Genomic DNA, 22843 nt, shown 5'->3' with positions numbered 1-22843 from the left:
CCAAACTACTTACACTATTTATATTTTAAGTTAGAATTATGATACATAAGTAATTAAGTGTTTCCTTATAAAGTGATTTCTCATTACACTTAATATTCCTTCCGTCTCGACATAAGCGAGCCACTTCTTTTTGCACAAAATTTAAGGAAATTGATGTATAAAGTGTTAAAGTGGAGAGATGAAAGTATGAGAGAGGAAAAAGTAGAATAGTGAAAAGAATAAAGTATCTGGGAAAATAAAGTAAGAGAGAAGATTGTTTGCTTAAAATAGAAATGACTCACTCATGATGGTACATCCCAAAAAGGAAAGTGACTCGCTTATGATGGGACGGATGAAGTATAATAATTTAATTGGATTAAAAAATTAATCTCAAATTTACGACCTAAAATAAAAAGTGCAACTAACATGAGACGGAGGGAGTAGTATATTATCCCTTGCATCCGGCGTTGGCTAACTAACTTTCCCGAAATTGCTACTTTCTTTTATAGACAAATAAATTTAAATTTAAAGATCACGATTATCCCTTGTTTCCAACATTGACAAACAAATTTTCTTGAAATTGCTACTTTCTTTTATAGAAAAAAATAAATTTAAATTTAAAGATCCTGATCATCTCTTGCAACCGACATTGGCAAACTAATTTTCCTGAAATTGCTACTTTCTTTTATAGACAACTAAATTTAAATTAAAGATCACGATTATTCCTTGCATCCGATATTGGCAACCTAATTTTCCCGAAATTGCTACTTTATTTTATAAATAAATAAATTTAAATTTAAACATCTCGTCTCAATATATTCGAGATTGTAAGATCGAGTACAAATTATTATCATTAGCCACTTCAAACACACACAAAAAAAACTTTTATTTCCAAGTGCCCAAGATTAGGAAAATTGAAAGAAAGAACGTTGACACAAACAGTGTTTCTCCCTAATTCTCCAACTCTAGTCTGATGAGCTCCTACGATATGTGCCTCGTAGTCCTTCAATCGTTTTAATTTCAATTTACCAGACCTTCAAAATTATTTGGGGACCAGATTGTAGAAGTTTAGGGTGTTTAGAAGTCGTTTTAAATTATGGGATTGGGAGAAGAAGCGGATCTTCTCGACGACGGCGATAGCGGAGTGTACAAAGCGGCGGCGGTATCGTGCTCTATTTGCTTGGAGGCTGTCACCGATAACGGAGACAGATCTTGGGCTAAGCTTCAATGTGGCCATCAATTTCACCTAGGTGAGTCTTAGTTTTGCAAAATTGAATCGGGGAAGTCTCATGATCTAGCTGATTGTACCTGTCCAATGTTTTGCAATTGGTCAATTTCAGCTTCAAGTGGAGAAGAGCTTAAAGCTAATGGGTTGTTGTTGGGTTGTTTACCTGATCAATATATTTGGTAGATCTTTTTGCCCCAATTAGAATTAGACCATGCTGTTGATTGAATTTCAGGATTTGGGAATAAGTTGTTGGTTGGGCAAGTTTTAAAAAATTATTGACTTGGTTCTTAAATTGGTTGCGGAGATGGTCTGAATTTTGTTTGGATGTAATGCACATGCAATATAGTTCTTTTTGGATACTTAGTCCATCGCTGGGTTCTGAATGTTATAAAATTGTCTCTTCCGTAATTATTGGTCATGTAATTTTCCAGGTGCAAATGATGTAGGACTAGCAGACAAATTCTTTGTAGGCAAATTGCCAAAAGAATTACAAAGTTTGGTCAAATTCTGGTCTGTCCCGTAGCTTTCAAAAATGGCCAATTAAACAACAACTTTGACGATTTTCTTAGTTGTCCCATGGAGTTGAATTTGGGGAGAATCGAGCATGTTGTGGAAGCCGGGAATGTATGGCGTGGATGCCGAAATTGAACATGACGTGAACCTAATACATCAATTTTCCAAAAGCCCAAAAAGCATGCTCAATTCTGGCGTCCACGTCTTCGGTTCCCGACGTCCATGTCATGCTCAATTCTCCCTAAATTTGACCTCATAGGACAATTCAGAAAATCGTCAAAGTTATGATTTAATTGGCAATTTTTGTAAGTTTATGGATAGACCATAATTTGACCAAACTTTGTGGTTTTTTTGGCTATTTGCCCTTCTTTATAATATGCAAGTAAAATTTGGGAACAGATTAGCAGTGGATACATAATTACACCACATTTTATGGGGCAATAGGTATAAGTAATGCAGGGAGATTGTTTCTGAAACCCAAACTGTGTACTAGCTCAACTTGTGGTAGGTGTCTGGTAATGGATGACTTTAGCTAGTACACACATGCATGCCTTTTTTTTGTTTTGCTATCATATGCTATCTACATAATTATTTCTTCTAAACCGATGTTTTGCCAACCTTTGATGTTGCCTCATGGTAATCTTTTTTGTCATCTGTCTTGGCTTCTATTTTAAAGTTAGCTATAATCATTAAATTAACTCATCTAATTCTGAAGAATTTCCCTTATGGAGATGTTTAGGCCTGACACATTCCTCTTATCATGTTCTGCTTTTACACTAATATCCCAACATTTGTTTTGTAAGTTAGAGGATTGATGATCCACAGACCACAATTCCACATTATGTTTCTTACTGTTGCATGCAAAATATACAGATTGCATTGGTTCGGCATTCAATATAAAGGGATCTATGCAGTGCCCCAACTGTCGGAAAATTGAGAAAGGACAATGGCTATATGCAAATGGTAGTCGTCCACTACCTGAGTTTAGTATGGATGATTGGGCCCATGACGAGGATCTCTATGATAATTATTCTGAAATGGTAATTCTCTTGATTTATCTGTTATTTAATAATATTATCTCACTGTCATCTAACTTTTTTTCTTCAACAGTACTTGTATAATATTTATTCGTCCATTTCTTCAACATTACCTGTATAATTTTCTCTCCATCCCTTAAAACAGTGCTTATTTGACCATTTTGTCCGTCTCCCAACACATTGCCCATTCCGTTTTTGGTAATTACGCCACCACTATCCCTTATATTTATTCTCACTTCATCAACGTATTTACATAAAAACTAAGCATGGCCGCCACTTAGCTAACATTTACAATGTAATATGATACCCCTACAATAAATGTGGGCCCTTTTTTCACTGCTCTACACACTTACCTAACATTTAATAAAGGGACAGGGGGGTATATGTTTCTAAAGAGCATGTTTGAAACATTTCATCCTATGTTGTTTTTTGCACCTGATCCTCTTTTGGATCTCATCTTGTATGTTATTCATTTTGAATAAAGAAATGAACAATGAATTAAGGGACAGGGGGGTATATGATTCCAAAGAGCACGTTTGAAGCATTCCGTGTTATGTTGTTTTTTGCACCTGATCCTCTTTTGGATCTCATCTTATATGTTATTAATTTTGAATAAAGAAATGAGCAATGAATTAAGGGACAGTGGGTATATGTTTCTAAAGAGCATGTTTGAAGCATTCCATGTTATGTTACTTTTTGTACCTGGCCCTGTTTTGGATCTCATCTTATATGATATTCATTTTGAATAAGGGTGATCATACCTACTGTGCTTTAACATTGATGTTGATGAAGTATCATAGGTATTCTTATTTGGTGTTCTTTTGACCGTTTGTCTTATCTAGCATTTATCCGAACATCTGTATCCACCACATTCTCTTCCAGGCTTCAGAATTGAGATTCCTTTGCTTGAATATTTTATCGGTATTTAATTTGTGCGGGGAGGGGGTTATAAGTTCCATCGAAGTGTGGAAGTAGGATATATTGTCCGCTCTTTGTAAACAAGCCTAAGTTCTCATTGTGAACCATGATATGGCTTTACATGGAAGCTGTAAGAAGAATTCGATCATGTTTGACCTACCTTCTATTAGTTAGTAACATCCTCTCCTTCTAGACATTAATTAATTGACATCCCAAAAACTTCTGTGAAGTTTGGTCATTGTCGTTTTTGCTATTGATGAACAGAATGGCCTATTATTTTCCCAGTGTCCTCTACTCTCCTTTTCTCAATCTAACATGTACTTAACAGTAATGTTCTGGAGCGATCTTTCTAAGACCAACAGTTCATGAAGTCGGGGAATGGTTTCAGATGGGAAACTGTTTTTTTCCCTCAAAGTGGCTGTATTTTTTCAGATTGTATGATATACCAGTGTATAAAATATGACTTGCATGAATTTTGGGGATCTTAAATTCTTAGTTGATTTTGCGAGACATTGATGGTTACTTCAAGTGACTCATGCTGATCATATGTGTGCATAAGCTTTATTTGTATGTCCATAAACTCTTGAATACATTTTTTCAAATTATTATTGCAGTCATTTGGAGTTCATTGGTGTCCGTTCAATGGGTTAACAAGGCTCCAATCATCCTTTGAGTAAGCTCCTATCTTACCTCATGTGTAAAATTCATGCAAGTCATATTTTATAAAATTGTTCTAAAATTGTTCGGTGGGCTATTCTAGAAACAATCTTAAATTGTGAGAATCATATAGTTGTTCAAAGATATTTCACTTACATGATCCATACATAAAAAAAAAACTAAATTAACTAGTGTATGCATTTAATACATCAAAACAGTAGGAGTCCTTTGGTTTGTAAGACTGAAAAAATTGACTTATAGCAATGTTTAATCACCTTATTTATATGAGCTTTCCAGATGTTGCTTCATAAGATGCTGCATATGCAAAGTTGTAATCTGGATGACTAAATTAGTTTATCTTTTATCGTTGTTATTTTCTATAATTTGGACAGACCTTCTCTTCTCTCAGGTGCTTGGCATTGTGTATTGTTTGACTTGCTTAACATGTGAGACACCGAGAGAGTGAAGATTTTATCATAGCATAGACTTACTATTATTTATTTACTTATTTGATATTCGTATACTCATTTATATTTTTTATAATACTACTCCCTCCGTTTTTTAAAAATAGCAACTCTTTCCATTTTAGTCCGTTCTTTAAAAATAGCAACTTTCAAACTTTCTATTTTAGGAAATCTTTACACCCCAATACATCAATTTATTTACCACTTATACCACTACAATTAACAACTTAAAGTGGACCCCATGATCCACTAACATTAATTCCATTACTTTTTTCTCTCCATCTCTCTTACTTTATCAAATTTTCTCCCTCTCTTACTTTACCAATTTTTCTCCCCCTCTCTCTTACTTTACCAAATTGTGCATTAAAACCCGTGCTGTTTCAAACCTCCCTATTTTTAAAAAACGGAGGGAGTATATGCTAACCTTTTTCGAGCTGTTGAGTTAATGATACCTTCCTTTTTTTTTTCAGTGAAGGAGAGTTTTCATCAAGCACATGTAAGATTTCATTTTTGACACCTTCTTGCTAAGGCTTAGACCAAGTTTGTAATAATTGGACTATTTGATATCTCATAGATCACGATCTTGTTGGACATCATGCCGTCTTTGCTGAACATACGCCTGTATCATCCACGACTCATCCTTGCCCATATATTGCTTATTTTGGGCCAGTACATCCATCTTCTACAGCATCAAGTACTAGTGTTTCAGACGGATCCAATTATAGTAACCACTGGACTGGGCCGACAGTTCCTAGTGAAGTTCCTAATTCATATGCGTTTCCTTCGATGGACATGCACTATCAAAATTGGGACCATTCATCTCAATTTGCTCCAAATAACCGGATTGTTGGAGCAGACCAACCCCTGATTACACCCATGACTCAGAGAACAACGAGGAATAGTTCTGATATCCCATGGGCTGGAATGCATCCATCCTTCATGCTTGGTCACAGGTCAGTTGTTGTTTTACCTGAAAATTCTGAGAATATTTTCAGCATCAGTTTTAGGCTCTTGTGAGAACATTCAAGATGGTTTATTCTCTATTGCCTAAAGAATAGATCTCTACAGTAGACTAGAATGAATAAAATATTGATTAATGGCCACAAAAATGGGGTTTAACTGATATTTAATTCATTGTTTAAACATGGGATTTTGGGGAGCTTTTAATCTGGAGTCAATATATGATTTTGGCACTTTTGCATTACAGTTCTGCCAGCAGAGCTCCCAGCTCGGGAACCTCTGTCCCAACACCATACCCTGGAACTGTTGCCCGAACTCGTGACCGTCCATCTCGTCAAGCATACTTCCAGCAGTCTAGCAGTAACCCATCAGCACGCAATCCTGTTTTACCCACCGGACGAAGATCCAGCAGTCATAGGAGTTCAGCTCATGCTGCCCCAGTTGCCTCGGCATCTGACCAGTCTGGTGGGTTTTACTTCTTCTCAGGTTCTTCAGGGAGAAACGTCCATGAAATGGAAAATTCCCACCATGATCATTTCCATGGATGGGAGCGAGAACAACCCTCCTTTCCCTCAAGCCAGGTCGATAGAGATTCAATATGGGGCCCTTTTCAGCCACCAGCTCCTGCAGCTGAGACCAGAACCAGACCCAACGGTTTCCGCCAGAGGCATGGATCTGATAGGCTGCCATCTCATAATCGGTCATAGGTATTTTAGTTGTGTTCTGGTGAAAAACTGTGACTACCATGACTGGTACCAGATGATGTATGTTTGTGCAATGATCTATAATGGTTGGAATATTCCGAGCACTGAAACTACCGTGGCATTGAAACTATCGGTTTCACTCGCCACCGGCATTGTGTGATGGACTTCGGGTTCCTATTGGTTTTATGCTCCCCCTGGGGGAATAAGACCACTTGTTTAAAGTAAAGAAGTTCGCTTGTGGTCCCTTCATTTCAAGGGATTCTAAGTATACATTGTTGGACTGTTTTCATCAGTGAAATCTTTGTCCTAGACAATAGCTTTGCGAAATACACAAGGTTTTTACTATTGAAATAATCTGAGTTTTCGGCGAGGATGCCTAAAATTGAGATCGGATACGCAATACTTCTTAGAGCTGAATCATTTTTCTATTTTAAAAAGTTTATTCTACTATTTCTCTTTTACCTTACTCTCTTACTTTATTATCTACTTAATTCACTATACACTCTATTCTCTATACTTATTTCTTTCTCTTACCTTTTATATCTATTTACTTTTTTTTTAATATCTATTTACTTAACACACTAAATATTCATTTCTTAAACTCTTCGTCTCAACTATGAGTAAACAGAGAGATTACACTAATTATATATACAAAGCGATGAAATATGAAAACCCTAGGAGTAGAGGTTGGCTGATGTTGGATCGTACTCTACTTATTAATTGCTTGGTGGGGGCTTAGTTTCGTAACATGATATCAGTACCAGATTGCAAAGACTTTCTAAAAGAAAAGCAAAGCAAAGCAAAAGGCGCATCATGACACTTCCTTCACCAAATACTTCGTCCGTCCCCGATTAAGAGTCACACTTTGACCGGACACGGATTTCAAGAAATATAAAGAAATTTAGTTAAAAAAATTAGTGGAACATGCGATCCACTTTTTTATATTAATTTTATAATAAAATATGAGTGAATTGAATTAGTGAAATATAAGACCTACTTAACATTTATGGTAAAAAATAAAGTATGACTCTTAATTATGAACGTACCGAAATAAAAAAGTTTGACTCTTATTCGGAGACAGGGGGAGTACATATCTACTACCATGTCACCTCATATCAAATCACCAAGTACATATCTACTACATGTCACCTCATAATACTGGTTTAAGATTTCATTTTCAACATAAGTTTAATAGTAAGGAGTCCCCCATGGATCTACAACTCCTTGTACTTGAATTATCATAAACACAAACTACGTTTGCAAGCGGCTTTCATCTTGATATTTGCTCACTCAGATAGCTCCTGCCAATCACCGCAAAATTTAGAGTGACAATATAAATTATAGGACATGTCGAAATTGACAATTGTGTTGCAGACATACAGAGTGTGAATGCGATATGGATCTGCTCCTGCTCCTCCTCCTCCATGGACTCTCACTGTCACGCCTGAATTCAGCTGGCTGTACAATACCATATAGAAGATTGTAAACAAAGTTTTGCATGATTATAATAAAATATATTAACACACACGCACACATATTTTTCACTTACAGACAACGTTGGAGTCCTAGATCTTGATCGGTATCTGTACATATTCACGTAAAAGAATCAATAAGTATTTATAGTGTGTGCATATGAGTGAGGTTGCATGTCAATTCATATTCGTTCGATAAGGCATCACATTTTCATGTCAGCTATATGCAATATTGTACTACAAGTCTACAATAATATTACAAAATATTTATACTTGCAAGGAAGCTGGAAATTACTCCCTCCTATAATCTGTAGCATTTTGCACAACTCCACAACAGGCCTTGACTAATATTTCAACCTCTATTTTATGGATAGAATAATATTAACTGCGTTGTAACTAGGACTTGTATAATGTTATTTACGACTTTGGCCACACATAGCATACTAGAATGAAATTTACCATCTCATTTCGCTGCAGATGCTTACTGACCGCCAGAAAGATTTGAGCGCGTGAATTTGAGCATTGCATAGCATCAAGATCCTAACATGCAATCCCCAGACCACAACGCAAATCCACATCTAGAGAGAAAATAAACGGAAAAAACTCATGATGGTGTATTGTAACCTCAAAGCTTCCCTTTCAACAGGCCCATCCTCCAAATCCTCATATAACATTATTGGAGGACAATTATAAGTTTTTCAGAGATCGAACAAATCAAAAAGAAATTGTCTGGTCTACAAACAATACTTTGAAAGCAACTTGAGGAAAAACCCAGGCCGACAGCCTGATCATTCACTGCTTTCTTTCCTTCATCTTTGTTAGAAGTGCTATTTGCCTATGGGGAAAATTAGAATAGGACAATAGTTTATCGTAGGACAGTAGTTTAGGCTAGCCGTGTGGCCTCAAGTTGAGGTTTATTTATCGTATTTAGTTTTTTATCTAGTATTTATTTATCCTTCTTGTTCTATCATTTAATTTCTGGGATCTGTTTTTTTCCTTACTCTTATTTCAGTTAGTTTCCAATAGACAACCACATTGTCGCTATCATTAGCTTCTCAACATGAAAGAATCCTTTAGCCCATTTTATTGGTAACTGGGCTTCCATAAAAAGATTGAAACACTAAGGGGATCCTGCTTTAGGCATAAAAGAAGCTCCAGTAGAGAGTAGTAGTAGTGGTACGAAACAACTGGGTTTCCAAAAGGATCAAAGCACCAAAAGGTGTCCTGCTCTAGGCGCAAAATAAGTGTAATGAAGCTAAAAAAATAACAACAAAATTAGGACAAGGAGGTCAAAGCAAAACTCAAGATTTTAAACATCGCTTTGTAAGGCCTTTTTGTTTCAGAAAGGAAAAAAGAGGGACGGAAGAGAGATGGATAAACAAGAAACACATGATAAACTCTAAAAAGATGATATCAGCCTACTGCACCGGGACATACACAACCTTACTATAATTTCCAATATACTTCTAAAGCTGATTATCTAAATCCTATGGAGATTCACTAGTGTAATTACAATAAAGATGATTAAACGTTCATGAAAGTCTAACTACAAACTGGAATCTTTTGATAGCATGTAAATATAAAACGTTCACGCAAAATAAACAGCATGCTTTTTGTAAAAACAAATTCTCTATAGTTTATCAAGTGACAGTGACATCAAAGTAAGCAAGGACCAAAACAAACATACCTTGACGCTGAGGGAGGTGGGGACGCAGATCTCGAAACAGAAGCAGAAGACCTAGAAAGGGACCTAGATGTAGTTAGTTGTTTGGTTTAGAAGAAACACAGCAAAATACACTTGGTGATAGGTTTACCAAAATGAAAAGCAAAGATGTTTGTGTTAATTTACAGTAGGCATTATGGATAAGCCACCTCCATAAAAACCCAAATTCATAGTCATACCTCCCATACCCCCCTTCAACCCCATCTCAACCCCATCCACTGCCACAAAAACGAATGCAAAAGGTATAATTGCTAACTTCTTAAAAAGAGAAGTAAAAAAATATTACTTTTGAAGTTAGGGATATCTTGGATTCACCTCCAAAAGTGACCAAAAAAAACAAATGTTGTTAATCCAAGATGGCTATTTAAAATTTCACCATTATGTGTACAACAAAAAATGAGTACACTATACCTTCTACTCATGTCACTGTAGCTGCGGCTGGGACTTCTACTTCTTGTGTAAACACTTTTGCTAGGGCTCCTTGAATAACTACGTCTAGCATCAAATTCCTCCACCTAGAGATTGCTGATGCTTTAGTAACTTCAGACATTAATATTTTTGGATTTATAATCAAATCCTACATACCCTTATATAAGACCGAGAAAACTGATTCTTGAAAAGAGAATCATCAAGCTTTTTTATCTGCACCCATACACCCAACACCAAGTTACTAAATATTCAGAAGAATAACTATGATGGCTGATAGGTAATAGCTAATTTGCTTTAAGTCAATTAAGTGAGCTTACTGCATATTTCATGTCATCATAATTTGTGTAGTCAACAATCCCCCGCATGCCTGAAACAAAAGAAATTTTAACAATCAGCATCCTTCACAATCTTTTAGCTTATCTCACACAAAACAAGTACATTGCAGAATTCTAGAAACCTTCAATTCTAACTTCTTTAAGTCAACAGTGATATGCTTACCATCACGGTCACGATAAACTTCAGAAAAGCATACATCCCCAGCCCGACGCATATGATCCTGCACTAGCAGACACACTAATATTAATAAAATAGAAACAAGAAAGATCTCTCCTTCCATTATTTCTCTCTCTCAAGCTCACACAGAGATGCCAAATAAAAACCTTCACCTTTAAGTCTTGCCACGAAGCAGAATAAGGGAGTCCAGTTACCGAGACTGCAAAATTTAAATCTCAAGACATCGTCAAAAAATTTCAACAAGATAAAAGGACAAAATATTGTAACAAGACAAACTAAGACTCATGAAAACACACCCCTGTAGTCAGAATGCTTTGATAGTCCACCGCGACTACTTCCATTGCTGTAACTGCTGATACGATCCTTGGATGATGTTCCTCGGCCACCATGAGCAAGTTCAACCTATATTAAGAAAAACAATGATCTCAATACACCAGCGTGACTAGCTTACAGCAAAGATGAGTAAACAGCACAAAGCATACCCGTAATCGATGGCCATCAAAATTGTAGCCATCCCGTCCACGGATGGCATCATCAGCATCACGAGGATCTTCAAACTGAAAAAAATAGTGATGTGAAATTTCATGAGATAAGGTGCAAGCTGAATTATTATAGTAATAAATTAATCTTTTCCACCCTGTTGCATATTGAATTGGAGCAATCTTCCTACCGCATTGGAATTTTTGTTCTCCACTTAATTGAATTAAATAATAATTCACTACCTCAAAGACTGCTCAGTGCTCACCTCAACAAAAGCAAAAATAGGCGGTCTTGGAGGGGTCTTCAGATCAATATCAACTATAGGTCCATACTGCAATGAGAAAAAAGTGATGACAATCAGCAAACTGTTCCATATATTAGTGACTGCAAACTCCATACCTCGACCTCTAAAAATTGAAAATGACCTAGCAAGGCTCATATAGTAAAAATAAAGCAAAATACAAAAAAAGAAGCACATATTCAAACTGCCAGCTTTAAGTGAAAACACTAGTTATTCGAAAAGTCTGACATGAATGTTCCCTAACAACTTAACAGGACTTTGGTCTGTGAATTGTTTGAATGAAATTACTAACCTTGTGAAATAAATCTTCAACTTCACTCTCCCGAACATCTCCAGGAAGATTACCCACATAAATAGTGCTACTTGATCGACCTATCAACCCTTTATGACATAATATATTAAACATAAATCCGAGAACGTTTGAAAACTTGTATCCATAATCATGCACATTATCAAAAGTTATGTTTATTTCATAACGCAGAAAGTCAAGAGTGAAGTTGCCAAACACTGTTTCTCAATACTTGCTAGGCAAGAATCCACTTTTCTAAGCAGCATTGCAGTTCAGAAGAATATAAGATTCATACAAACAACTTATTACCCTTGTGATCAGAACGACTTGAAGCACGGCGGCCACTTCCACTATAGGATGAGGATCCTCTCTCTTCATATGCTGGTTCGACCTACATTGAGACAGAAGATAGTCAAATATGCCGAGCTACGAGAATAAATTATCATAATAACCAAGCTAGCACAGCATCCCACTCACCCTTAACCTATAGCCATCAAAATTATATCCATCTCGGCCATGAATGGCATCTTCAGCATCACGCGAATCTTCAAACTAAAACAAAATGCAGTCAAAGCATCACAAACATCCCCATGTGCGCATTGCATTGCCATAATCACACTAATAAAAATCAATCAGATAAAGGCTTCTCACCTCCACAAAAGCATACGCAGGTGCTTTTGAAGGCGTTTTCAAATCAATATCAACGACACGCCCATACTGTCAATATAGAACCACAAAGTCACAAATTATAATTCAGATAATATTTAAATAACTTGAACATCCAAGCATGAAGTATAGCAATATGAGCTACGTAACTTCTTCATTGCAAGCATAAAGCAATTATAACTACAATCTGAGTGAATAATTAACGATTAGAATATCAAACCTTGTAAAATAAGTCTTCAATTTCAGTCTCGCGAATATCCCCAGGAAGGTTACCAACGTAAATTGTTCGACTAGAACGGCCCATTTTCCTTGAAATGATCACAGAAATTGCACTGTCAAAAACATGCCAAGGGTGCCAACAAATTTCATACGACAAAATGGAAAACAAAATTCCGAGCTTATCACAATAAAACCCACAGGATCGTCCTGAAATAATAAATTATCAATATTCACGCGTCTAATTTTAAGTGAAAAAAAAGGAATACTTCTGCGAGAATTTTGTTTCAGTTATCAAATAAGAAGAAACATGTGCAGAAGAAATCATGATTTAGTTTAGTTGGATACAAATATACAATCATACAAACGATCACGATCGCGGATACGCAAAAAGAGTAGAGAAAGAAAACACAGCAAGTTCACTACGAATTCCCTATATTAGAGGCGAAATCAGAAAATTTACGATGAAATTTTCATACAAAGGTTAATTACCTGATTAGAGATTTGGGTAGAAGTTGGCGAGTTGGAGAATTGGAGTAGTTGTGATTTGTGAAGTGGGATTTTCTGTTTTTATATGAAGAATAGAAAACAGGGACGGTGAAATAAACTGACACTTGTCTCATCATCAACAAAGTTTCATTTAGCTTGTTTCCCATAATACCCTCCTTCGAAGCTTCTAGTTCTCTCGCTCTGATTTGCATTTTACTCCACTTTCTTTCTTCTATTCCGTATTTGGTCCATTTAAGTATTGTTTCAAACAAGATTAGAATGCATGACAAAAGATATGGTGTTCTTATTTGAGTGATAGTATAATGATTCTTGATTTGTGACAAGAAAATAAGAACTAATTATCATCCACGCCTTTTCATTTTAATTTGAATATGTTTTTTTAGTAAATACTCTAATATTTACATTCTAATTTTCTTACTTAATCAATCACATTCACAAAACATCACAACTGAACACATGGCAAAAGAAAATGGGAAATATATTGGAAATTGGAATGGGCATTGTTGCCTTAACAATCGAATGCTTGTTTTATTGGTAAAATGTGATCAGCCACTTTATCTACTCCCATGGTATTAGAATATATTTACACTCATCCAAAATTAATTTTATTTATTGAAAGGAACTTTAATTAATTTTTTGAACTTTTTTAGTTAATTTTCGTTTTGTCAAGTTCAATGTCCTTTATGAAAAAGAACATAATTTTATTCAAAATATTAAAGGCTAATAGTCAATAAATACACTAATTTTTTGTCAATTCAGGTTTTTCTTATGAACTTTAAGGGGTGAAAAAAATACATTTGTCACGATTGCATTTACCAGTGAATTAAAGTTTATGTGTTTTAAAGTTTGTTTTTTTTTTTTTACAAAATGATGATGTGGCCTATGCAGGGTACAAAATTTATACTACAAGCGTAAAGAATCATTTGATAAAGACAAAAAAGCAAAATTAAAAGATGTCTCGATTTAACAGTTAGCTACTTGTGCCTAGAGATGTCAAGTGGGCCGGGCCAGCCCGGGCCCGGCCCGGGCTTGCTGAGGCCTGCCTATATTGAGGCCCAGCCAGGCCCAGGCCCATGTCTGAGGCGGGCTGGGCTGAGCTGGGCTTTTTTAAATTTTCCTTAGCCCAGACCGGCTTAGGCCCACTTGCTATGTGGGTCCGGGCTGGGCTGGGCTTTATTTCAATGTTGTGTTTATGTATTTTTAAAATATCGTAAATGTATTATATGCAAAAATAAAATATATAACTTGTATTTATATTTCATTAACTAAATCTGAATTTAAATAATGTGTTTAAGTTCATTTTATTGACTTTGTATTAACAATATTTTTCATATTCTTTATTCTATTTAAAAAAAAGTGTATAACTAAAGGAATAACCAATATTGTTAGTTTTGTTAGTAGATAATGACACATGAGTTGGTGTTGCATTTTATAATTACAAGTATATGAACCTAACAAATTTTAAAAAATTTATAATTATTCATCAAATATCAAGGTTTGAATACGTAGTATTCTTAAAGTTAAACTTCAAAACCATTTTTTTTACCTCTTAGATAAAAAAAATATTTAAGAAAAAAATTAGATATAATCAAAATTGAATGTCGCAATCATGATTTAGTAGGAAACTTTGTTGATATTAAACTATTACTGTTTGAATCCATTCGGAGACACCAAAAAAACTGAGAATAATAGACAAAATTAACATGTCTCGTGCACAAGATGACATGCATAAATAGAGAAATATACTATTGTTAGTAATTAATCACTTAATTATATTAAAAAATACTAATTATAGAAGGTGGGCCTCTAAGGGGGCCGGGCCTGGGCCTGGGCTGGGCTTCAGATGGTCCAGGGTCTGGATTTACAAAATGGCCCAATTAGAGCCCATCTCAACTAATGAGCCCAGCCTAGGCCTGCTTCGTTTCACTGGTGGGCCGGGCCTGGGCCGTGCCAGCCTAGTTGACAACAATTATAATTCTAATAACGCATTTTTGTGGACAACAATTAAAAAGTTTTGATATTTATTTCATTAATTTTTCACCATCTTTCTATTTCATGATCATCTTTTTCTCCTAACTTTACTCGGGCACATCTGCATCAGTTTATCATGTTCACAATAACCTCGTATATCTGAATAAAATAATAATCTCGTACATATCAATAAAATAACATTAATTATGTCTTAGTAGTACATTTAATTACTCCCTCCGTCCTATAAAAGTTAAGACAAAACTTTTGGACACGAAGATTAAGAATTTATATTAAATAAATAGGAGAGATGAAAAAAGTAGGAAAGATAAGAGAGAGTAAAGTAAATGATGGAATAAAATAAGAGTGATTAGATGTTTTGTCTTTAGTTAAAAAATGAAATGACTCAACTTTGTTGGGACAGACTAAAAATGAATACGACTCAACTTTTATGGAACGGAGAGAGTACTATGCTACATGTGATGTAAACATCATTCGTACACCTGGCCGAGTACTTTTCGCAACACAATAAAAAAGGATTGAATTCAATTGTGCTGCTGCAATTGAAATTCAAAACATTGGATTTTTTTCCCTTATGAATTGAACGCGATACGCAACACCACCACGTGGATGACTAGTATTTCTCTATAAAAAAAATACTATAATAAAATAATTAATTTAGGGAAAAGTGAAATAAATTGCACAACTCCCTCCGTCCCATAAAAGATTTATCACTTTTCTTTTTAATTTATCCCATAAAAAATATTATATTTTCATTTTTAGCAAAAGTTCTCTTTCACAATAATATAAATATAATATTTTCTCTTTTCACCTAAGACACAAAACAATACCTCCTAAAATCTTGTGTCGTCCCACAAGCATGACATCTTTTATGGGACGAAAGAAGTACTACGATAAAAATTTTCAACATATTCAATCAATTTTTTTTAAAAAAAGGGACAATATCATTTAAATCATTACTTTTAATTGAAGTTGGGTCAATTTCATAACTTTCAAATTCTGTAAATTAAATCATAATTTTATTATAATCATAAGTATCACATGAGACTAATTAGATAATCGGCAATAGCGTGGAAGCCGGATTTTTTCAATATGGAACAAATATTTTTATTTCAATTGACTTGAAACAATGTCATTTTATCTTTCTAATCAATTTTAAAACTTTTGTTCTTAATTACCACATTGACATCTGAATTATTGGTGTTCTATATTTGGTTTTACTCTCGAGGTTTCTTGTTAATAAAAGTGCTTATTTTCGACATTGAAATTAAGAACATTGTGTTGAATGAAGTAAGAAAAATGATTACTTTTTACCAATAGTAGAATGACTTATTATCTTAGACCTTTCTAAAATAAAAAAATGACTAAATTAACATGAAACGGATGAAGTATATAATATTTTGGACACTTATAAATTTGGTTATTTGTATTTTTATTATTTCCTAGGGAAAATTTTTAGGATAATTGTGAATTATAGTAAAGTTATACTATTAAAATTAACTGTAAAATAATAGTCCACTACTAGTTATGATTTAAATACTCATAACTAACATAATTAAGATAAAAGGAGAAATTAAAGATAAGTGTGACAATTCGAATAAGTACGGTGGCGCGGGCGCCCCTGATATTATATTCCTGTATGATTCAACTATGTAAGTTTTCTTGTGGTTCTGATCCTTGTGGAAACATACATTCTAAGTTTTATATAAAGGTTATATAAACAGTTTAAGTATTAAAAACATGAATTATTTACTTACCTCGTTAAATTATTAACTTTGATCAAAATATGACTTATCCCACAAAGATTAAAAACATTTACTTAATAGCAGTTTAAGTATTTATATAACTTTTATACGTCAATTGTATATAACAGGCATTTCCAAGAGAGTTTCAAAAATGATACGTAATGAAATATCATAAAAATACATCCTAAAAATTTCTATAAATTAAAAGTGGAAAATACACTCAAAATGAAAATTTTATCCCATCTATTTTAGGTAAAATATGAATTATACATATCTTGTTTTTTTACAATATGAACCTCAATCTAAATTATATGTAATCTCAATCCAACTTTAAGTTCAAACACATTTTAACTCAAATTTGAATTTTACACAATCTAATTCATGATTTAATTCTCAATATATATATTGAAAACAATCGAAATAACAAAATAAGAATGCCAACTATTGTAAAAGATATTGAAGAGACAAAATGTTTAAATTGATAGCACAAACTAACCACATGTCACTTCAGAGCTCATTGTATTAAAAAACTCCTACTAGTACTATTTATTAGTAGTAATATACTACCAATACTTCATATTGCCACCAAAATATTATTTGTTCAACAAACAATGTCTTATTCTACACAACCAAACACTTCGAGAGTTCATCGTCCATCCTATGGTTGGATTGAAGATGGAGCAGCATACAATGCTGAAAACTTCATTACTCTAACACCACAACCAAGCAAATTAGAACAAAAGTCAAATCAAATATCACAAGAAAAAAATAAAATGAAGGCACTATATGAATATGAAGATGAATACTTTGATAAGATAACACGGTAAGAGTTTCAATTTTTAAGCAATTTTTTTTACTATATTACTTCATCTTTAACAACATCTGTATAAATAAATTCGAAATTTTCTATCAACATATAAAACGTAACATTTGTTATTTAGAATATTACAACAAAACCAAAGTTTCATTTGAAACGGTAGCAATATTATGCGAATGGAGACCAACTTTCCATAAAGTGTACAATCCTGCCAAACAGTGGCGGACGCAGGATTTTGAAGGTGGGGGGTCCAAACGTATTCCTAGTACTAGGGTATTTTTTTGTGTCGATAATTTAGAGAATCAATTACAAAAGATAGAGATATGGGTAAGGTGATTGTTGATAGATGCAACGCCAACGTAAAAAAATAACTTTGTCAAAAAATAAAACATAAATTATTGTAAGAAAAGACTTGAATTGTATTCTAATTATAGCTATATAAAAATGTAAAACAAAAAAGTGATACTACAAATAAGAACACATAAAATAAATAATAGAGAATCAATATAAAATGTATGAAATTTTTTTAGTAATTGCTCTTATAGTGAGAATAAGATTCTAAAAGGCATATATTAAAGTATAATTTTTATAAGATCTATTGTAAATAAGAAACATAAGGAAAAGTAAATAAAAAAAATAAGGGAAAATAAAAGTAATAGGAAGAATCAGTAAAAAAGGCTAAAACCTTAAATCAGGGGGTTTGGTTCTGATGGGAATTGATCTCTGGGCAATCACTTGCCAGGGCTGGTGAAAAAGCCAACTGGGCTACTGAATTATTTAAGATAGCTGTTAATATAGATAATACATAGTCATTAGTAAAATGGTTGGGGGTTCCATGGGTCCCCCACGACCCTCTTTAGGTCCGCCACTGCTGCCAAACATGCAAAAATGATGGTAAAAATTGTTTACTTTATAAACTATATACTCCATTTCATATGCAAAAAATATTTTATTTAATGTCATGATTATAGCGAGTAGAAATTCAATATTTATTCTTCTTACATAAATAAAAAGAGATGATATCTACATTTGCAAATAGCAGTTAAAGTATTTATACAACTTTTATACCTCAATTATATATAATAGGCATTTCCACAAGAGTTTGAAGAATCATACAGGAATATAATATCAGAAAAACTTCCCACCAAATTGGGTAGCTAGGGTCTGATCCTTGTGTGGTTCTGGTTGGGAAGGAATCAGCTGCGCTAACAATCGCGTCATCTCTATGTAAGTTTTCCTCTCGTGCGTTAACCGCATAGATACTGTATGTTCTAACCCCTTCATCTGCAAATTTCAGTACACTAGCCCCCATCAACTTAAGTGGCCAGTTATCATCAGACATTGTGAAAATATCAAAGTTGCAGACACTGTATGTGTTTCATTTCCATAACTTCTATTTCCTCATGTGTGTTAGTACAATGCATTGTTGATATCAATACGGATATGTTGGTTCGTGTAGGGATTTGTCGTACAAGCCATAGGAGATATGAAGAAGTTGTCAAGCTTATAAGAATAATTACATAACATTTTATGACACGTCGACGACTTGTTCCTAAGAAACTATGACTACATGAATCGCAGGATACTCGTAGGTTGTGGATTTTCTGGTCCAATCCCATCCTCAATCGGATCTCTGCAGCAGCTGGTATACCTGTAAGAACCGACTATGTGTTAAATAAATTTTTGCTACTTCTTTTAGCATTTCCCATCTTATGCTTTTTCCTTGAACCGAAGGTCACTTAACTCAAACTGTTTCATTGGCGGGATACCTCCTACAATTGGCAAGGATCAAATCTCTATTGACTGGACTTAGCTGATAATAAACTTACTGGAACGATCCCCGTTTCTGATGGAACTTCACCCAGACATGCTTCTCAAAACAAAACACTTGTAATTTCTCTGCAATTTATATGTTGTAAGTTCCTCTGCTCTTTATATGTCTGTAAATTGCTATGTTTCAACGTATTGAATATGCATATGCCAATCTTACGCAGCCATTTTGGAGAGAATCAGTTGTCTTCTGGGCTCTTCAACTCAAATATGACCCTTATACATTTGTAAGTACATCACAATGTCACAAAAATGAAACATTGTTTGTGGTTATTGTACATATAATGCAAGCATTGTTTTGCTTTGTCCTAATAATGTTTATTCGATTAGGCTTCTTTAGAACAATCTGCTTACCGGAGAAATCCCCTCCACGCTGGGCCTTGTGAAGGCTCTGGAGGTTGTGTAAGTAACATAAACATAACCTTTTGTTTGCATAATGAGATCTTTTGTTTGCACACCGGCTTGCTAGAAATTCTTTAAGTGGGTCAGTTCCTGAAAACCTCAACAATCTCACACATGTGCAGGAGCTGTAAGTAGAAAAAAAAAACAGTTAGCTTTCGACTTCATATTCGTTCCCATCTTAAAGGTGAAAACAAATTGCACATTTTCAGGTTCTTGGCAAATAATAAGCTGACTGGTGTTTTGCCAAACTTAACTGGCATGGACTCACTCAACTATGTGTAAGTCACATATATTTAGTAGTAACAGACAATGATGTATTGTAGTATAGTACTAATGGATAAGTCTTGAATTCATTGCAGCGACCTAAGCAATAACTCATTCGATGCAACTGATGTGCCTCCGTGGTTTTCATCTCTGCAATCTTTAACTTCACTGTATGTTTCTCCTAACTAAGTGTGTATTTGGCCTTTCTCTACATTATCTTATACGTCGTTGATGCATAGGATAATGGAGAAGACACAACTTCAAGGCCCACTTCCACCCTCCATGTTTAGCCTCCCCCAGCTGCAGACTGTGTAAGTAACCTTTTCAATCAGTATGTTTGATAATCATTTCAAGCCATCATCATCATAGTCATATATACCTCCGTTTCCCAATTCAGCGCATTTAAGAACAATCGGATCAATGGCACCTTGAGCTTTGGTTCCAACCCCAGCAGCCAACTGCACAGATTGATTTGCAGGACAATCTCATTGATGGCTACACACAACGAGCCGGCCTTAATATCCAAATCGTGTAACTTTTCCATTACTCTGATACTATCACCCATATCTTGATGATGATTCTGCTGCTGAGATTTTCCTTCCCATGTTGCAGGCTTGTGGGAAACCTGATTTGTGATGAAGGCGTCACAGAGAGCTACTGCAAGATTCCCAAGCCTTCTCCCCCTACGTATACAACGCCATTAGAGAATTGTAATCCTCAGCCTTGCACTGAAGATAGAGTCTTCAACCCCAGTTGCACATGTGCATATCCATACACAGGAACACTCTTCTTCCGCGCTCCTTCCTTCTCCAACTACGGGAACTCAAGCATTTTCGCATCTCTTCAGCAAAACATGAAGGCCCCATTTAAGTCACATGGCCTTCCTATAGATGTTGTTTCTCTCAGCAATCCAACTAAGAATATGGATAACTACCTACTGCTCAGCCTGCAAGTTTTCCCATCCGGCCAAGACTATTTCAATCGAACAGGGATCTCCGCTATTGGATTTATGCTAAGCAACCAAACCTTCAAACCACCAAAGGAATATGGTCCCTTTTACTTCATTGGCAACAGCTATCCTTATTTTGCAGGTAAAGTTTCCAAAATGCAAATATTTCAAGAGATCAATCTATTGTTGCCACCTTTTTTTTTTTTTTTTTTCCTGATTTCTGCAAAATTTGTGTAGCAAGCTTCATCGAAGAAGTCAAGCACCGGCATCATCATAGGAGCTGCGGCTGGTGGCAGCGTCCTAGTGCTGTTGTTACTCATGGCGGGAGTTTATGCTTACCGGCAGAGGAAAAGAGCTGATACAGCTGACAAAAAGAATGATCCTTTTGGTATGTTTGAGATTCAACATATGATTTTTGTTCTTCTTTATGCTCAGCAGTTGTAAGATATATTTCATGTATACGTGCAGCTTCGTGGGATTCAAATGAGAACAGCGGTGGAGTTCCACAGCTGAAAGGAGCAAAGAGCTTCTCATTTGAAGAACTTAAGAGAATCACAAATAACTTCTCAGAACTCAATGACGTTGGAAGTGGAGGATATGGAAAGGTGACTAACTTGAGTTCTAGAATCTTTACTTGCAAAGAATTAAATTTGCCATTCCTAAAATGGATTGCAAAGAATTAAATTTGCCATCACAAGAATGTTGTGGCTCTAGTAGGTTTTTGTTTCGAGCAGGGTGAACAAATGATGGTTTACGAGTTCATTGCAAATGGCACATTGAAAGATAGTCTCTCAGGTTTTTCCTCTTTTTCAACATAGCTAAATCTTGAAATAGATGCACAGTAAAACTGCCTCTTATATTCAGCTTATAGGTCTGGTGTTTGGTGTTTGTGATCACCTTATGTAAGAAGGAAAACTATTGAATAATAGTATATTTCTTTACAGGAAAGTTAGGAATCAGATTAGATTGGATGAGAAGACTGAAAATAGCCCTTGGAGCAGCCAGAGGGATTCAATATCTGCATGACTTAGCCAACCCTCCAATCATACACAGAGACATAAAATCAAACAACATCTTATTGGACGAGAGACTGAACGCAAAAGTAGCAGATTTCGGTCTCTCTAAGCCTATGAATGAACCCGAAAGAGGTCATGTCACAACTCAAGTTAAAGGCACAATGGTAAGTATACTGCAGCACTCTTACTCTCATTTTTCATGTGAATACTCAAGTTGAAAATCATCGATAAATATTATCCTTCCTTTCTAAACTCAGGGATATCTGGATCCCAAATACTACATGACGCAACAGCTGACAGAGAAGAGCGATGTGTACAGCTTCGGGGTGCTGCTCTTGGAGCTTCTAACTGCAAGAAATCCCATTGAGAAGGGGAAATACATAGTGAGGGAAGTAAAGCAACTTATGGATACAAACAAGGAAATGTACAACCTTGAGGGCATTCTTGACCTGATAGTAGCCTCAAGCCCGTCTCCCAGAAGCGTGGAAAGATTTGTGGACGTAGCTCAGAGGTGTGTACATGAGTCGGGCGAGAGCAGGCCACATATGAGTGAGGTTGTTAAAGAGATTGAGAACATCATGGAAACTGCAGGGTATAATCCTAATGCTGAATCAGCCTCAACCTCAGCAAGTTATGAAGGACACAGCAAAGGCTCTAACCATCCTTATAGTAACCAAAGCCTCTTTGCTTACAGTGGATACTACCCCCCTTCAATGCTGGAGCCTAAGTAGGATTGCTTTATGATCAAAATCCATTGATTTTCTGTAAATTT

General features: G+C 35.1%; 2 protein-coding genes and 1 pseudogene across 10 annotated transcripts; 2 read left to right on the top strand and 1 right to left on the bottom strand.

Moving 5' to 3' along the window:
* Positions 1-839: 839 nt before the first annotated feature.
* LOC125207427 (E3 ubiquitin-protein ligase IPI1-like) lies at positions 840-6725 on the top strand. The gene is made up of 6 exons (XM_048106761.2): positions 840-1229; positions 2594-2760; positions 4290-4348; positions 5267-5292; positions 5371-5749; positions 6004-6725. Exons 1-6 carry the CDS (start codon positions 1076-1078, stop codon positions 6461-6463), a joined length of 1245 nt encoding a protein of 414 aa, XP_047962718.1. The 5' UTR covers positions 840-1075; the 3' UTR covers positions 6464-6725.
* A 786-nt stretch (positions 6726-7511) lies between these two features.
* LOC125207429 (serine/arginine-rich splicing factor SR30-like) lies at positions 7512-13150 on the bottom strand. 9 transcript variants are annotated; one of them, XR_007173970.2, is made up of 20 exons: positions 13042-13150; positions 12554-12641; positions 12319-12384; positions 12145-12219; positions 11977-12058; positions 11671-11759; positions 11343-11408; positions 11080-11154; positions 10894-10999; positions 10750-10796; positions 10583-10640; positions 10402-10451; positions 10241-10297; positions 10067-10170; positions 9942-9970; positions 9620-9670; positions 8392-8510; positions 8010-8043; positions 7841-7918; positions 7512-7761 (listed from the first exon to the last, which is right to left on the bottom strand). XR_007173970.2 is itself a non-coding variant. In XM_048106765.2 (18 exons), the coding sequence occupies exons 2-18, from the start codon at positions 12635-12637 to the stop codon at positions 7747-7749; spliced, it is 1137 nt and encodes a 378-aa protein (XP_047962722.2). In that variant the 5' UTR covers positions 12638-12641; positions 13042-13150; the 3' UTR covers positions 7512-7746. The 9 variants fall into 9 exon arrangements, 4 of the variants coding, with proteins under 4 accessions (XP_047962722.2, XP_088918094.1, XP_088918093.1 ...); XR_016133018.1 differs by lacking the exon at positions 9942-9970 and adding an exon at positions 9835-9873; XR_007173967.2 differs by lacking the exon at positions 9942-9970.
* A 5634-nt stretch (positions 13151-18784) lies between these two features.
* Positions 18785-22802, top strand: LOC125206231 (leucine-rich repeat receptor protein kinase HPCA1-like; annotated as a pseudogene).
* Positions 22803-22843: the final 41 nt, after the last annotated feature.

Source organism: Salvia hispanica, chromosome 6 (genome assembly GCF_029641045.1).
Source record: "Salvia hispanica isolate PSC_SH4W2 chromosome 6, Shi_PSC_v1, whole genome shotgun sequence".
Taxonomy (NCBI): Eukaryota; Viridiplantae; Streptophyta; class Magnoliopsida; order Lamiales; family Lamiaceae; genus Salvia; species Salvia hispanica.
This window is presented reverse-complemented; position numbering and strand designations above follow the sequence as displayed.

Bases quoted from the DNA above. Each gene is read 5' to 3' on its own strand.
- LOC125207427 (XM_048106761.2), top strand. From the start codon at position 1,076: ATGGGATTGGGAGAAGAAGCGGATCTTCTCGACGACGGCGATAGCGGA. The intron at 1,230-2,593 runs GTGAGTCTTAGT...CAAAATATACAG, and splicing joins TGGCCATCAATTTCACCTAG to ATTGCATTGGTTCGGCATTC. The intron at 2,761-4,289 runs GTAATTCTCTTG...TTATTATTGCAG, and splicing joins ATGATAATTATTCTGAAATG to TCATTTGGAGTTCATTGGTG.
- LOC125207429 (XM_048106765.2), bottom strand. From the start codon at position 12,637: ATGGGCCGTTCTAGTCGAACAATTTACGTTGGTAACCTTCCTGGGGAT. The intron at 11,409-11,670 runs GTTAGTAATTTC...TTCTCATTGCAG, and splicing joins TTGAAGATTTATTTCACAAG to TATGGACCTATAGTTGATAT. The intron at 8,044-9,619 runs GTATGTTTGTTT...GAATATGTACAG, and splicing joins CCACCTCCCTCAGCGTCAAG to ATACCGATCAAGATCTAGGA.